General features: G+C 38.6%; 1 protein-coding gene and 1 long non-coding RNA gene across 2 annotated transcripts; one reads left to right on the forward strand and one right to left on the reverse strand.

Moving 5' to 3' along the window:
• The first annotated feature begins 2,423 nt into the window (after positions 1-2,423).
• On the forward strand, positions 2,424-15,559 carry leo1 (LEO1 homolog, Paf1/RNA polymerase II complex component). Its single transcript, XM_023283976.3, has 14 exons — positions 2,424-2,557; positions 5,038-5,186; positions 5,859-6,148; positions 7,166-7,374; positions 7,663-7,767; positions 7,912-8,006; positions 8,219-8,367; positions 8,974-9,058; positions 9,181-9,275; positions 9,374-9,508; positions 12,843-12,978; positions 14,550-14,742; positions 14,844-14,941; positions 15,240-15,559. Exons 1-14 carry the CDS (start codon positions 2,500-2,502, stop codon positions 15,351-15,353), a joined length of 1,911 nt encoding a protein of 636 aa, XP_023139744.1. The 5' UTR covers positions 2,424-2,499; the 3' UTR covers positions 15,354-15,559.
• Positions 5,183-10,721, reverse strand: LOC129350374 (uncharacterized). The gene is made up of 2 exons (XR_008603795.1): positions 10,594-10,721; positions 5,183-10,419 (listed from the first exon to the last, which is right to left on the reverse strand). It is a non-coding gene; the product is annotated as an uncharacterized LOC129350374 (long non-coding RNA).
• Positions 15,560-16,329: the final 770 nt, after the last annotated feature.

Below are 16,329 nucleotides of genomic sequence, written 5' to 3' on the forward strand. Positions count from 1 at the left end.
GATTCTTTAACAGTCTTCTGCATCTCTGGCAGAATCCTGAGTGAAGACTTTACATAATCTTCTGTCTGCATAGAAAACTCCCTTTCTTTTCCTCTTATATACAAAAACATGGATGTACACAAAGCTCATATTGTGTACATTAAGCCATACCTTACCCAACAATTGTAAAGCTCAAGGACAACTCATCCTCTTTTTACTACACTGTGTTACACAATAGTGGAGATAGAATTTCATGTACCCTCTTGGTTCACACAATATGTGCACTGTAACAAGATATCTTGCCACTAATGCAGAAACTTTGGGAAGAGATATACATGCTCAAACATACATCAGTCATCAGTCCCCAATTGCTGAAATGAGATGAATGGTAGTAATCCTTTTGCTGAGGATGACTTTGCTGCAATTTGAAACCTGCTTTATACCTAAAATACACATTAATGCAACATCTTGCTTTGGAGCTTGCACGAATGGTTTCAAGTTTTAACTCTTTAAGGTAGCATGCAGTCCCTCCTGCCTCACAGAAACATAGCAAACCTAGGGTGAAAGGAATTTTACATTTATTTTACCTCGTAGCATAGGCATGGAAAGGAAAAATGATACTCACCGTTTCACCACCCAGGAAGTGAAACCCTGCAACCCTGACAATGATCTACTGCAAATAATAAAGCATATACCAAGTAAAGACATGAAGACAAGTCAAATAAACCTGTGTAAATGAAAAAAAATATTGCTGCTGCTCATTGACACAAAAACACATCATTTAAGTTCCATTACATAATTGTTTACAAGCCACAGAATCATGCAAAGTTGCTTCAACAAATTACTAATCAAATGAAGCTGCCAGGTACTAATAAGATAAGATAAGATAAGATAAGATAAGATAAGATAAGATAAGATAAGATAAGATAAGATAAGATAAGATAAGATAAGATAAGATAAGATAAGATAAGATAAGATAAGATAAGATAAGATAAGATAAGATAAGATAAGATAAGATAAGATAAGAATGAATAATAAATGTACTTCCTAATAAAAACGCAATAAGATTTAAATACAATACATAACTGAAAATAAAATAGGTAGGTAATACTGGCAATGATTCTGAGGTTGCAAAGTAATATTTTAAAAGATAATGAAATATTGCACATAAAAATGGAATATTGCAAGAACAATTAAATATTGAAACTGATACTGAAATATTATACATGATAATAAATTATTTCATATGAAGCTGAGTATTTCATTATTGTGTGCAACTTTTCAGTTTCTTTTGAAATATTTCTTTAAAATTGGCAGTATGATTTCACCGACTCTGTTGACTTACTCTATATTGTACTCTATAATTCTCTTTTAAATCCAATGAATTATTCCTATTATATCACTGTTATTTGAGTAGCTATGTGGATTTTTGGATGCTATTTTATATTTCTATGAAAAGCAATACATATGGCAAACCTTTATTGATTACTTCACAAATTTTCAAAGATTATTTTACAAAGATTACAACACAATTGTTGTCTTTCTTTCTTTCTTTCTTTCTTTCTTTCTTTCTTTCTTTCTTTCTTTCTTTCTTTCTTTCTTTGTCTATCCTCTAAGCATATATTTGTATATTTGAGTGTCTGGCATGGTTATATGTTAAGGTGAGTTTTTCTTTTGTGTTTTTCTTTTTTTTTTGTGGAGAGAAAGACTTTCAAACATATTAAACAATATATGTCTTGTATTTTTGGAATAAACAATTTAATTAAATAAAGTGTGAAAAGTGAAATACATGTATGAGTTTGTTGTCAAACTATTGTCTTAACCCTCGTGTTGTCTTCATTTATGGGCACCAAAAAATATCATTTCCTTGTCTGAAAAAAATCCAAAACTTCAAAAAAATTCTCCAAATTTCTGAAAATTTGAAAAACCTTCAGGAAGAAATTTCCAATAATTAATTAAAAGTTTCCCTTAAAAGTTTTATTTTTTTCAAAAAAATCCCCCAAATTTGGCAAGAAAATTCTTATAAATATTTTCAAAAAATGACGAAAAATCTTCCAAAAAAATCCTAAAAATATCTAAAGTGATTACATTATCAATAGAATTTCTAATATTCTCCTTAAGAACATTCACAAAAAACCAACATTCACAAAAAATGTATTATTTTTTTTTTGTGAATGTTCTTAAAAAATATTTTTAACATTTCTTTTTTATCTCCCAAAAATGTTCAAAGATTTCCCCAAAATGTTGAAAATGTGAACATCAGAAGTTTCACTGTGAAAGTATTTTTTTCCCACATTTTCAAATTTTAAAATGGGTCAATTTTGACCCGCAGGACTACACGAGGGTTAATGAGTTTATAGCATAGACTGTATTATAAATGGTTTATAGCGGTCTGCAGCGCCCCCTGCTGTCTGGTTTGACTCACTGCAGCAGCTTGTCGGCTACGGTTTGAACTGGATACGAAACGTTGCCGCTTCCGATTCCTTCCTGTCGGTCAGATTTTACTCCAGTTCGGCAGAAATGGCGGACATGGATGAATTGTTCGGGAGTGATGGGGACAGCGACAATGACCAGCGAGGTAATTATGTCTGTCACTCGTCGATTGTGGTGCTTTTTAATAAAATTTTCCCAAGAACACATCTGGAGTTTAGCCACTATGCTAATCGGAAGTTAGCTTCTCACGGGCGACTGTCGTTGAAAGTGCAACTTAAACTGATGCGCGTGAAGTCCATAAAAAAAATTCATTCAAGTCTCCTGGACGTTAGGTTTGATCAAAACAATTATAAATTTCGTCCATCCTTTTTATATTTGGCTTGTATTCTTTAGGATGCGCCAGCAGGCTAGTTTAAGCTGCGTGATTTCTGTGTTTGTACTCAGGTTGGTTGGCTAAGCTGGAAATAGTTCATGCTAGCAGCTCCAACAGGGTTTCTGCAGGGCATTAAAAAGCATTAATAGTCATTAAACTGATTTTGCGAAAATTAAGGCCTTAAATGGCATTAAAAATCATTAAATTTGATTCTCATTGGCATTAAGAATTGTTTCTGCAGTTTCAAGAAAAACATTTGACAATAATAATATAATAATATATAATTATAGACTGCGATTTGTCAGATATGTGCATCTGCGTAAACATGCCGAAGCATTGTGATAATTGTTCCGGCTGGTCGGGTACAATTGCCAAAAACTGCACGTTTTTAAAGTGGCCGGCAGACTGGACCAGGTGGAGCTGGGAAATGGAGAAACGCAAATTTCAGCAAAAATGGCTAGAAAACGTGGATTTCAGAGAATGACTACAACCCGTTGGTGGTCAGGGGTGGTTTCTGGATTCAGAAATAATGAAATGTAGGGACAGTTTTCATATAAAAATCATCTTTTGCAAAAAAAAACCCAAACCCGTGTAATTTGTTGAGTTCACGGTCGTGGCATTAAAATTTTTACAGTATAGCATAAAAATGACATTAAAAAGCATTAAATTTGACTGTCTGATTTCTGCAGAAACCCTGTCCAATAACAATCACTTACCAGCACTATTTCTACGGTGTATGCTCTAACCAGTCACGTGTAGTGTTACTGTGCTGCAAAGCATTTAATTTAACATGCAAATGACCACTTAAGAATAAACACAACTCTCAGGGTGCTTAAGTCATGTTTCAAGACTTTGGTTTACATCATACTAGAGCTAGTGCAGCATCGCCACTGACATGAAATTTCTTTTTACAAACCTTATCAGTAAGAGAAAATACAGTGAAATTGTGCATTTCAGTCCTCACTGAGCTTAACTAACTGTACTAGAAATAGCATAGCAAGTCAGATTTTCTTTGAAGTCACCCAGAATCATCTAATCTAATGCCATACAAATATAACTTTCAGTTGTTAAATAGTTATTCAAAAGCTTCTTAATACGGACATTATTCACTGTATGCATCAGAAATATGCAATATGGGTAAACTCTTCTGGAGGCCTGTCTTTTAGCTAATCCCAAGAATAAAATACCTGAAAAATCAAAGCACTATTTTACTTTGTTGGCACATTTATACAAAATGCTGCTATTACCATAAAGCAGACATGCTTCCAATGGTTCAATACACAATTAGATGTTCAAGGAATGCCAAATGAAAAAAATGTGTCATACTTTCTGATTCTGCCAACCTGATATCTCTTAATATATATCTTATTGTCCACATCTTTTCTGGCAATGAAAATGTGTATGTTTGAATCATTCTGGCAATTCACTGGAATATTCTCAGGGCAATGATTTACACAAGTACATTAAGAAACAATCACACAGTAATATAAATAGAAAATGAATAAATTGGTTTACCACCTACATTTGACTGAGTGAATTGAGGATAACTTAAATCAAACATTAGAATTTTGTGTGAAAACAATTAATAGCACCTGAGTTGTTCTGAGAAAACTATCTGTCAGTCCACAGTGAGTCAAGCAGATTTTAGTTCTGACAATAACCATAAGGGGAACAATTTAAAAGATTTTATTCAACATTAAAACAGTAACTTGTGCAAAAAATTCAATGTAAAATGCATCTTAAAAGAGCATTTCCTATTTCAGTGGCGGAAGTCTTGCACAAATATTGACCAAACTGTCAAACATGAATACTGTTTAAGGAGGTTATCCCTCACATTGTGATTTAATTTTCACAATAATGCCACATGCATTTGCCCAGTTTGCCCAGTTTAAGTGAGCATTTTCCCTGCATAGAGTAATAATTTGGTGGCCCCCAAAGAGGTTTTAGTAATAACCAAAAGAAAATCACTTGCACCAAAATGATGAGAATATAAAAATGTATTTTTTATGTCAATTTTGTTATTCACATTTTCAATTTCTCAAGCAATGATATGATGATAAGAAATAACAGGAAAATGCATAAATTTCTGTCAAACAGGGTTACACAGACTGCACGCACGCTGCCGTCACCTGCCATGTTTACAGCTGTATTTAGTCACCTCCCAAAAACCCATTCTGAACCAGAAATAAACCTGTAGGTGATGAGCTGTACTATGTGCCACAAGAAAAACATTCTGCTTTGCTACTTTGTAGAATCTGGCTCTGGCTCTGGCTCCGGTTCAGACTCTGAGCAGGAAAGACCTCGATCTGCCAGCAACGCTTCAGGCAGCGGCAGCGACAGTGACAGAGAACGGGATAACGATGATGACGACCAGGAGGCAGGAAAAGCCAGTATGAATAAGGTGTGTGCTTTTATTTTTAGATCTTGTAGACATCATTCAGACAACATGATGCAAGTTAGGTGGTAGCACTGAAAATTCTGCTGCTACCACAGTAACCTAACAATCTCTGAGGAGTAAAAATGATGTATAGGCAAGAAAATAAGTAATATTTCTGTGTTACATTGGACTCTGCTTATTAAAAATGGAACTTCTCTTGAGGGAACAAACTCACCAGAGCATCCTTGCTTATATAAATGTCGTGTCATTGTTAACAAGAACAAATGAAAATTCGGAGCTTCGGTTTGACACTGCAGAGTGTGTAAGCACTGTAGCCTGAGTTCACAATTTTAATTACTTGTAACATGATTTGCAAAATAATAGGATGAAGTGAAACTTCAAAAAAAGCACATAGGCTGATACTTATATTGCCAATACTTGCTGTGATATTGAACATGTTTCTGCTTACCTTGGAAATTAAATTTTAGTGTCAATATAGCTGTTTCTCCTTGGTGCTTATTTAACCCCAGATTTATTCAGTTGTATACTGGGCTTGTACATGTGAACTCATTGGAAAGATTAATTACCTTCCAAACACGACGTAAACCTGGTAGAGAGGTCGGGATGGACAGTGTGCAGGAATGATGTTTATCTGTACAAGATCTAAACATATTAATCTTTCCTTCTGCCCTATAGGAGCTGTTTGGAGATGACAGTGAGGATGAGCAGCACAGTCAACACAGCGGCAGCGACAACCAATCCGAACGCTCAGGAAACCAGTCAGACGCCAGCATGCACTCCGACCAGGGGGAAAATGATCACTCTGATGCAGAGCAGCACAGCGGCTCGGAGCACGAACACCGAGATGAGGACGAAGACGAGGATGACGGCGGCCACCGGTCGGATGGAGGAAGCCCAGCTGGCAGCGGGATGTCTGGTGGTGGAAGCCCTCATTCTGACAGGGGCAGCGTCCCTTCAGACAGAAGGTATGACAGCACACACAGGGCAGAACTCAGTATAGATGAATGTAGATGATATCAGAGGGATGTGATGTGGATGCTTATTTAGAGACTGAGATGTTCTAATATCTTACTGTATATTCTTTTTGTAAAGTATATTGACATGCTTTAGCTGTGATGCAGTGTGTTTTTGTAGTCTTATCAACAAATCCCAGCAAAGACTTAATTCATGGCTATCAAAAGTCAGTTACAGCAAATCACTTCTCCTAATTTCATCCTCAAATGTGTTTTTTTAAACCAGTTTTGTTAGTTGAAGTTTCATTTATTCAAGTAATTTTTTTCATTTTTGTGTATCAAATGATCAAAGTGACTATTCTGAACCCTGGAAGTGTTGAATTGTGCAATCTGCCAGAAGAAAAACATTCTGCACAACAAATAAATATACCAAACCTTTACCTGATCAAGTAATCTCAGTGAAAATGAAATACAGTGTTGAACTGAGAGACATGTTCCCTCATTACAGTTAACGCAGATACTGTAGATTCTTTTTTAATTCATCCGTACATATATATCTCTAGAGAAAATCTAACCCTTTCATGGATTCTAGTATTCTTTCACTAACAACAGTGAAACTATGTACTTGTGAATGGGTTTGAGCCTGAGAGCCACAAACTGTATAAGTCAGGATGTACAGAGACACTGACTAGTTTCATTCTTTTCAAGCTATTACTATTAAAACAGATTATTGCCAGGCTTAATCATTAATGGAAATAGCAACAAATTATATTTGTCAGTCTTTTGCTAACAGCCACGTGAGGTACATAACATTGTTAGTAAATACTAGTAACTAGTAACAACTAGTAAATTTCAGAAATAAATTGTTTTACTTCCTGTTTCAGCACTTTTGACAATTTTTACTTGTGTTTCTACATCTTGGAAGATAGAGACCAAATTAATAATCCAGCCTATGATGTTATTACAAGACATTTTCCTTTGTTGTCAGACTACCACCTTATTTGATCGTATATCTGTGTTTTGAACCAGTTTGCACAGTGATCCTGGGACTCCACAGTCGGGTCCAGGTACCCCTCACTCTGATGGGGAAGCTTCCGGCAGGGAGAACCAATCAGACGATGAGAAGTGGGGGGGGGGAGTTAAAAGCGACCAGTCGGAGGATGAGGAGGAGAAACGTCGTTACTCTGATGAAGACAGAGAGAACTCTGATGATGAAGGGCCGAGGAACAGGAAACCAGGTGGGTCTGGTGTCAGAGATACAAGAAACGTTGAACACAAACCGCAGCATGTTAATCTTCACGCATTAGAATTTGTGGATTATGGCCATAGGTGAGCATTTTATCCTGAACTCGAAGGTTTAGCTCAGAACTCTGAGGTTAATATGAGATTAATTTGTCCCTCAGCCTTTCTGCATGTGGTACTGAACCCTTTTTACTTTATATGCTTTGTGTCCTGTATGTTTGATTTAAACCATGCAGTTTCATGGAAGTTGTACCTTAAATTACCTATTGTGATTTATTTTTCAGAGTCTGCAAAGGGCAGCGATAGTGAAGATGACTTCATAAGGCAGAAAACCAAAGCAAAGCCTGCCTCTGATTCAGATTCAGACAGTGATATTGGAACGAAGAAAGGTAAGAAAGAAATCTATTCACTGCTAACTTAAAATTTTTGTTTTATAGGAGCAGCTGCAGTTCAAATCTGAGCTTTAATGCTGCTGAATTTGACATTTTTGTTGACATGTTTTAAAATAGTTCCTCTTCCATACTGTTCCACAGTAAAGAAGACTGCAGCAGACGACCTGTTCGGAGAGGCTGACGACATCTCATCAGACAGCGATGCAGAGAAGCCTCCGACCCCGGGACAGCCCCTGGTACCTATCTGTCCTCTGGCTCTCTGCCTCTTCCCTGCACCGGTCATCAAACCTCTTTAATTGTGCAGAGTCCTCTTTAAAAGAATTCCCAAATCTCTTTTTCTCAGAGCCTTTCGCTAAGCCTCTCTGAGCTGATCCCTATTATCGTGGGTCAACGAATCATACAGTGTCTTCTTTTTTTTTTTTGAAATATTCTCTTTGTGTGTGTCCAGGATACAGAGGATGGGATGGAGGGGGAGCAGGCAGATGAGGAGCCTGCACCTGAAACTCGCATTGAAGTAGAGATCCCTAAAGTCAGCACTGACCTGGGATCTGACCTTTATTTTGTCAAACTGCCCAACTTTCTGTCTGTGGAGCCCAGGTCAGAATACAGCACTGTACATACAGCAACACATTGTTTACTTTATCATCTCTGAGGTCCTTTTAAAATGTAGGGAAAAGATCAAATATGAAAGAAGATAGAATAGGGACAAGAAAAGTCACATAGCAGTAGTGTTATTTGTATTGCACAGTTCATACAGCAAGTACACCACAGATTGCTTTAAATCAATAAAAATTTGATCATAAAAATAATATAATAATCATAAAACAATTAAATATTTGCACTAAAATCACTCTAATAGTCCAGTAGAGTAATAAATTGGTTTGATACTAGTCAATTACATGACACTAGATAAACACAAGCCTACAAAGATGCTTTAAGGTTTCATTTAAAGCCATCTATTGATCAGATACTTTTAAATGTTATTTCAAAGGGAAAGGCCAATGACATATTGTCCAGCGTCTCAGTATGTCTTAATTGTAGTCTAGTAAAAGTTTAAGAGTCCAGCGTTAGAGGATCTGAGGCATATAAAAGGGGCAAACCGAGCCAATGTATCAGATAAATAGTCAGGGGCTAGTCCAGTAAGAGATTTGATGACCATAAAAGGTTTATTTATTTGGATTTTCACTCTATCTGCCTTTATAGACCCTTTGATCCTCAGTACTATGAGGATGAATTTGAAGATGAAGAAATGCTGGATGAAGAAGGACGAACCAGGCTCAAACTGAAGGTGTGTAGTTGTCTGTGTGGGCTCAAAATTTAATAAACTGGAAGCACTATCAGTTCCTAAAAGATCTTCTATGATGCTTGTCAGAACATGTGAAAGTGAGGTTTTCTACTTTTCTCTCACAGGTGGAGAATACAATCCGGTGGAGAGTGAAGAGAGACGAGGAGGGAAATGAAACACGAGAAAGCAATGCACGTATTGTCAAATGGTCCGATGGCAGGTGTGTGTTACGTCAAGCTCGATGTTGGGGTTGTGACACTGTGAACGGGACGTGATCTGTACTTTTCATGCCTTTTCAATTTCCTATTCTTGTCGCAGCATGTCCCTCCACCTGGGGAACGAAGTGTTTGATGTTTACAAAGCTCCTCTCCAGGGAGACCACAACCACCTGTTCATCCGACAGGGTACTGGACTGCAAGGGCAAGCTGTGTTCAAAACCAAACTCACATTCAGGTAACGCACTAAGACGGCATTGTTGTGTTGGTGACAGGCTGCTATTAGGGCCAAAGTCTCACACAGAGACACACATTTTCACTTGAGACATATAAACTATGAGTTGCTAGGGATACTCCTCGTCTGTCTGGCTGCCTGACAGCTGAACGCGCACTAAACAAGCCCCGGGTTACCTCTAATTCCCAACGACAACAATGGCACCCTTCATTCAGGCTCCATTCAGAAATGTACTTTATGCCCTAAGTCCCTGGATCACCTTGTGCAAGCTGCCCAGGTTTCTCCCAGTAAGAACTGCATAAGCCTCTTACAGCCCCTGAGTCCACCTGAATGTTCTGTCGTCTCCAACCACATGCGTCTAGTAGGACGCCGGCCAAGCCTGATTTAATGTACAACAGCCCTCCCAGACAGAACATTACCATTTGTTGTGATTGAGTCTTATCATCGGAGTTTTGATTAGGATTAGAGCTGAAGCTGCTCAGTGCACAAATAGTTAGAACACAGCTTTTCTCTTCTAAAAGAGGCTTTAAGCAACCTCAAAACTTAATGGAGCAGAAGCATTTGTGCGAGATTGAGAAACAGCTGAGGTTTAGTTGCTCCATTAATGTGTTTACCAAACAGACAAGAGACTCTGAATGCAAGATGCTAGATCTTAAGGAAGAATCATGAATTAACTATATGTCAAATTCTCACATTTTTTAAAAAGGAATATCTAGCAAAAACATCTCTGTCATACGAGTTGATGCCTTTATGACATTTTTATTAGAATATGACTCAGCTAAGGAACCGATAGATGCTGGTATCTATGCAGGCAGAAACAGAGCAAAATGCTGATTTACCTGAAACCCCTGCAGTACCAAAACATTAAACAAGCAGCTTCACGAAAACAGTCGAGAAGTCGTGGACCTAATGTTCTGGGACAGAGTGTAAAACAGGACAACAGATGTCTTCCGTGAGGTCAAACAGATGCAGTTATATTTGTACATGTTTCTCAGCAAAATGTGCAGTGTTTGTTCCTGAGCTAACAAACACAATTTCTTTCCACATAACAACATTTGCAAAGCAGATTTTTTTGAATATCATCCTACCTTGTTTGTCAGTGTATTTTTCATGAGGCCAATTTGTGCTGCTGCTTTAAGATCCTGCTGTGACTTTGTGCACAGACTCAGAGGTTGTGCTTTTAGTTATAGTGTAACTGATGTACAGCTGATCAGAAATGTAGCTACACATGGAGACTCCAAGAACTGAGACTGGTTATTTATTCCCCAACAAGTCTTTGATGTCAGTGGAGTTGGTTGAGAATAAAACCCTTAAGGAAGCTGAAAAAACTCTCCTTTTGAAGAACAAACATTTAACAAAGGCGTTACACAACAAACCTGCTCTCTGTTTTCATGGTATATTACAAAATAAATGGGAACACAGTGAATGCACAATAGTACATCAGTAGTCTCCTACACATTAGGCCTTGATTGTACTTCCTGGTGGACTCGCACATGTACATATAGATATTGTTATTGTGTTACTTTGTCATCCACTTAGAGTTTGCCTCGTTTCCTTATGTGTGTAGTAGATTGATGTCATTGTGTTCTGCACATGTACGCCGCTGCCACTCTGGGTCTCGCAGACTTAGGCAGATGTGGACCCTCACATACTCACTAACACATCTACAACTTCAGTGCTATTAATCTTTACGTGTCTCTCATGATCACTGTGCATCATGAAGTAAATTAAAGAGCGTAAACACGGGGAGAATATGAAGCTCGACATGCTCTAATTACAAACAAAACATGCAGCGCTTAAGAAGTGATATCAAAGGGTGAAATCAGACACTTAAGCAGAAATAACAAAACTGTACCGTGGGTATCTACTGCAGGGTTTCCATCAGCTATAAAAGCAGCTGTACTTACCTTTTTTTGGCTCATTGCTACATTTCTGCAATTGTCAGTGAATGAAAAGCTTGAAACTGTTGGTAGGAGTTTGCTGCAAATCGCCCATGTGCAATGTGAATGCACAAAATAGAAACAGAGCGTGGGCCAGGGTGATATTAAAACTCCACAAGGTAGCTTTAATGAATGTGGGCAAAAGCAGGCTTGGCAGTATGTATTGATGGGTTTTTTTGTTTGTTTGTTTTTTTTGCAAGTTTTCAATGCAAGTGTGCAGATAAATCAACAAAAGGTGTTTTAGTGAGGTGTTAGGTCACTACGTGCTGCCAGAGGAGATCCGATGTGTTTAAACATTGATTCTGAAAGCCTCTTGAGCTCTGCTGGAGGGATGGATCACCATTCTTTAAAAAGATATTCCTTTATTTGGTGTTTTTTGATGGACGTAGAGTACACCGTCTCTTCTATGGGTGTTCAGTTGAGTTGAGATCTAGTGACTTTGAAGGTACATATGATATGATTCATATCATTTTCATACTTATCAAGCCCTTCATTGACCCCTTGTGCCCTTGAAATGGGAGGATAGCAACGTTTCATCATAGGATAGAGACAAATTTGTATTGGTTTGCAGTGACCCTTCCCTTTAAGGCAGGGGTGTCAAACTCATTTTAGTTCAGGTTCCACATTCAGCCCAGTTTGATCTCCAGTGGGCTGGACCAGTAAAATCACAGCATGATAACCTATAAATAACCACGACTCCAAATTTTCTCTTTGTTTTAGTGCAAAAAAAAATGCCAAAAAAAGGAAAATGTTCACATTTAAGGAATTATCTTTTTACAAAATATCATGAACAACCTGAAAACGAAACAGACAAAAAATTTGACAAAAAAGTTCCAAAGCAACAAAAAATGTACAAACGAGACAAAAACAACAAACAAAACAGCGAATAAAGCATAACACAAAATGACAAAAATATTACAAAAACACAAGTGAGACAAAAAGGAAACACAAAATGACAAAACATGAGACAAACATCAAATATACAGCAAAAGACTAAAAACAACAAAAACAAGACAAAATATTACAAAAATGAGACAAAACAAAATATACAAAGTCGTCCAGCAGCCCGGATTGGACCCTCTGGAGGGCCGGTTTTGATCCATGGGCCGCATGTTTGACAGCAGGGATAAATGGAACCAAATCATGCCAACAAAGTGCTCCTACACACCAAAACAGAGCCACCAGACCCCTTCACTGTAGTGATGTAGGGTTCAGGTTTTCTCTTTTAATGTGTTACCTGTCTGTATACTTTGTCAGATCAGTGTGTTTATAGTTACAATCTTTTGTATGAGGACTACACAGTCAAGACTGTCTTTGTGTATTAGAGGAAAAAACCTGAATCACTCTGATGTCCACAGTAAATCTGACATGTTTCTTGTTTTTTTTTGTGTTTCCAGGCCCCACTCCACAGACAGCGCGACCCACAGGAAGATGACCCTGTCCCTGGCTGACCGCTGCTCAAAGACACAGAAGATCCGAATCCTTCCCATGGCTGGACGAGATCCAGAGTCGCATCGCAACGAAATGATTAAGGTAACGCACAATCTGTCCATCTGTGCTGTTCTGTTTGTCTTTCCTCAGCCCCGTCTGAGAATGCTTTCACCTCCGCAGAGACCGAAAAGGTTGCATGAGGCCAGTTGTTGACAAGCATCGTGCTCCATTACATAAAGCCGTAACCTGACGTGCTTACATAATGAGATCATGGAGGGGTCACTGAAATGGAAACGGTATCAGCAAGTCTGATGTTCTGGTTGTGGGTTTATTGTCAACCTAAACAAGCACAGCTGATAGCATCGTTTAGAGTCTTGCTGTCCTCGCTGCCCTGCTCAGATGGCATGTACCTGGGGAAGACGTCCAGCCTCGGGCAATTGTAATTGTTGAACCTACAAACACAACTTTGATACTAAGTTTTATCACATGACTGCACATTTAGGTACGTTCTGTTATTTCCAATAAGAACATTATGTCCAGTATGATGGAAACATTATTCTCTGAGTGCTTGTGCGAGCTCTTACCACAGCACGTGGCGGTTTCCCATTTTATGCAGATACTTTTGCCAGTTGTTTGTTTTTCAGTGAACACCAACAAAGCGGCTTTTTCTTAAAAAAGTACAGCTTATTCAGGCGAGGGACACCCAGAAAGAACCAACTGATTGCCTGCCAAAGCTGACAAGTACAAAATGGCAAATATTGAAGAAAATAAGAACAAAGTCTCCCTTTCTCTTATACACCCTTACTTTGCCTGGAGCTTTTCATTTAATATAGCTAGATATCCTTTAATCCTTTGTTTATTCCGCTGTGTTCCATCAATCACAAAACAGTAAGCAAGGTAAGAGTATTCAAGGAGGTAGATTACAAACAAAGAACAGCAAAAACAGACTAAAATGTGAGACAAAAAGCAGATTTTTTCATATAGTGTGTAGTTAATATCTAGTGTTTTAGGTTAAGAATTCCTGAAACAACAGCTGAGAGTGTTTTAGGATAATCGCATGTGTGAGCATTATTCAACAATTTCATTTAGCAGATGCTTTTATCCAAAGTGGCGTACATCTGACAGTAGAAACAACACAAGCAAAGATCCAGTCAGGAGACAACAACCTGAATAAGAGTCATAAAACAAAAGTGTGATAATAGGACTGTGGTGCCTACAGACAGTGCGGGATGTAACAGGGTTTTATTTTTTTTTATTATTTTTTTTTTTTGCTCTTTGCGGTCTGTTAAGTGCAAAGATGTTCAGGGAAGAGCTGGGTCTTTAGTCCTTTCATAAAGACTGAGAGGGATTCTGCAGATCGAACAGAGTTTGGAAACCACAGAGAAGAGTCTAGCTATCGACCGGCCCTGTTGTGGTGGTTGGATCAGGCGTCTTTTGTTGGCTGTGCATATTGAGCGTGAGGGAGTGTAGACCCGACTACATTATCAGTAATAATCTCTTGTTTGACTAAGCATTTTTAGTTAGCCGATAGTGATTTTAAAAACAACGTTACCTCCCAAAAATGCAGCAGTGAGCCTCTGTTTGTTGTCAACAAAACACCCTGCAGCTTATACTAAGAGGAATCTTTAAAAGTCGGTGCTTAAAATAACTCCAACTGGTGTCTCTCGTTGCAGAAAGAGGAAGAGAGGCTGCGAGCTTCCATCCGCAGAGAGTCCCAGCAGAGGAGGATGAGGGAGAAGCAGCACCAGAGAGGCCTGAGCAGCAGCTACCTGGAGCCCGACCGCTACGACGACGAGGAGGAAGGCGAGGAGGCCATCAGCCTGGCAGCCATCAAGAGCAAATACAAGGGAGGAGGAGGCCTGAGAGGTGAGGATGAATGGATTTTACATTCTCCACTGTCACATTCTCATTACTTTCTGGTATTACTGAGATCTATTGAACGTCCTGCTTTTCTCCACCCAATCCAGAGGAGCGAGCCAGGATCTACTCATCAGACAGCGATGAAGGCTCCGATGATGATAAAGCCCAGAGGCTGATGAAGGCCAAGAAGTTAGACAGTGATGAGGTGAGTGATGTTCTCTGGTGGACAGACAGGGGGCAGTGTAAGGCAGGATACTGTGGCAGTTAAAAAACCCAACTTATCCCCACATTATCCTTATATGAACTAAACAGCACAAGAAATACGAGTTTTTCCAAAGTTCATTAACTTCTGCACTGGCTGTCCAATAAAAAACACAAGTGACGCTGTCAGAACTGTACTTGACAACCTGCATGTCCTGAAACGCTGTACAGAAAGTCTGCTGCTGTCAGCACAGCTGGCACGTCATTTCACCTCGTCATGTATCCTGCTTTGTTTTGCACAGGAGGGTGAGGGATCAGGCAAGAGGAAGGCAGAAGACGACGACGAAACGGCCACCAAAAAGGCTAAAAAATATGTAATCAGCGACGAAGAGGAGGAGGAAGAGGATGACGAATAATTCACTTTTTTTATATATCATTCCACTGTATTATCAGTGCTCAACCTACATGGCGTACAAACAGCCATATTTCGTTTTGTACATTTTCTTATGACCTGTGTGTAGGTGGGTGAGTGTGTCTTCGTGTGTGTGATTGTGTCTTTGCTTGTTCATGTTGTGTACAGCAGAGGTGAGAAATAAAGAAATGGTTGTCTTATGTAACTGAAGCTTCAAAAAAGCCCCCTTTATCTTTTTTTAATGTTATGAATCATATGTATGAATCATGCTGTTGTGAGATTATGAAACAGACTGTTTGGTTCACTTCAGGAACAAAAAAAACCCAAAGCGCTAATAGGATAAGTGCTGTGGGTTGATGAGAGATTAAATTAGGTTAACAGCGTAGAAGCAGCACCTGCCATTTCTCTCTTCACTCGATCATAACAAAACAAAAACACGTCAATGGCAGATGTTGAACCAGAGTGGTGGTTTAGATTTGATGTTTTTGCAGGTCACGTTGATGGAAAAAATGCCCTTGAGGGTGGGTAGGGGGACGGATCTAAACTGGTGCTGAAAGAACCAACAGAACCCACCTGACAGGAGCTGCAAGAGATTAGAGGATTTGAGAATTCAGACAAAAGAACCTCCTCAATCTGCCAGAGCAGAGGAAGAGGATGGAGTCGGGGCATCACTGAGAATTTAAAAAAGGCCTTTGGTGTTGACTTTTCAAAGCGAAGTTGATATTGGCTCCTCTTCCTTCCTTATATTTAGTCTCTAACTCCTGAACACACTGCTGCTTAATTATATACTGTGAACTGTACAAGGTACATTCTGTGTTTTTATCCTCAACTTGTGTTGCTGTCAAACATCTCTCTACTGCACTAGATTTCAAACTTTCAGGAATCTACGAAGGGTTGTGAAAACTGGGAAAATCACTCCTAGAATACAATTAGAAGGTTTTAAGTGCTCTAATTGAAAAACCCACATTGTTTTCATCCAT

Source organism: Amphiprion ocellaris, chromosome 1 (assembly GCF_022539595.1).
Source record: "Amphiprion ocellaris isolate individual 3 ecotype Okinawa chromosome 1, ASM2253959v1, whole genome shotgun sequence".
Classification (NCBI taxonomy): domain Eukaryota; kingdom Metazoa; phylum Chordata; class Actinopteri; family Pomacentridae; genus Amphiprion; species Amphiprion ocellaris.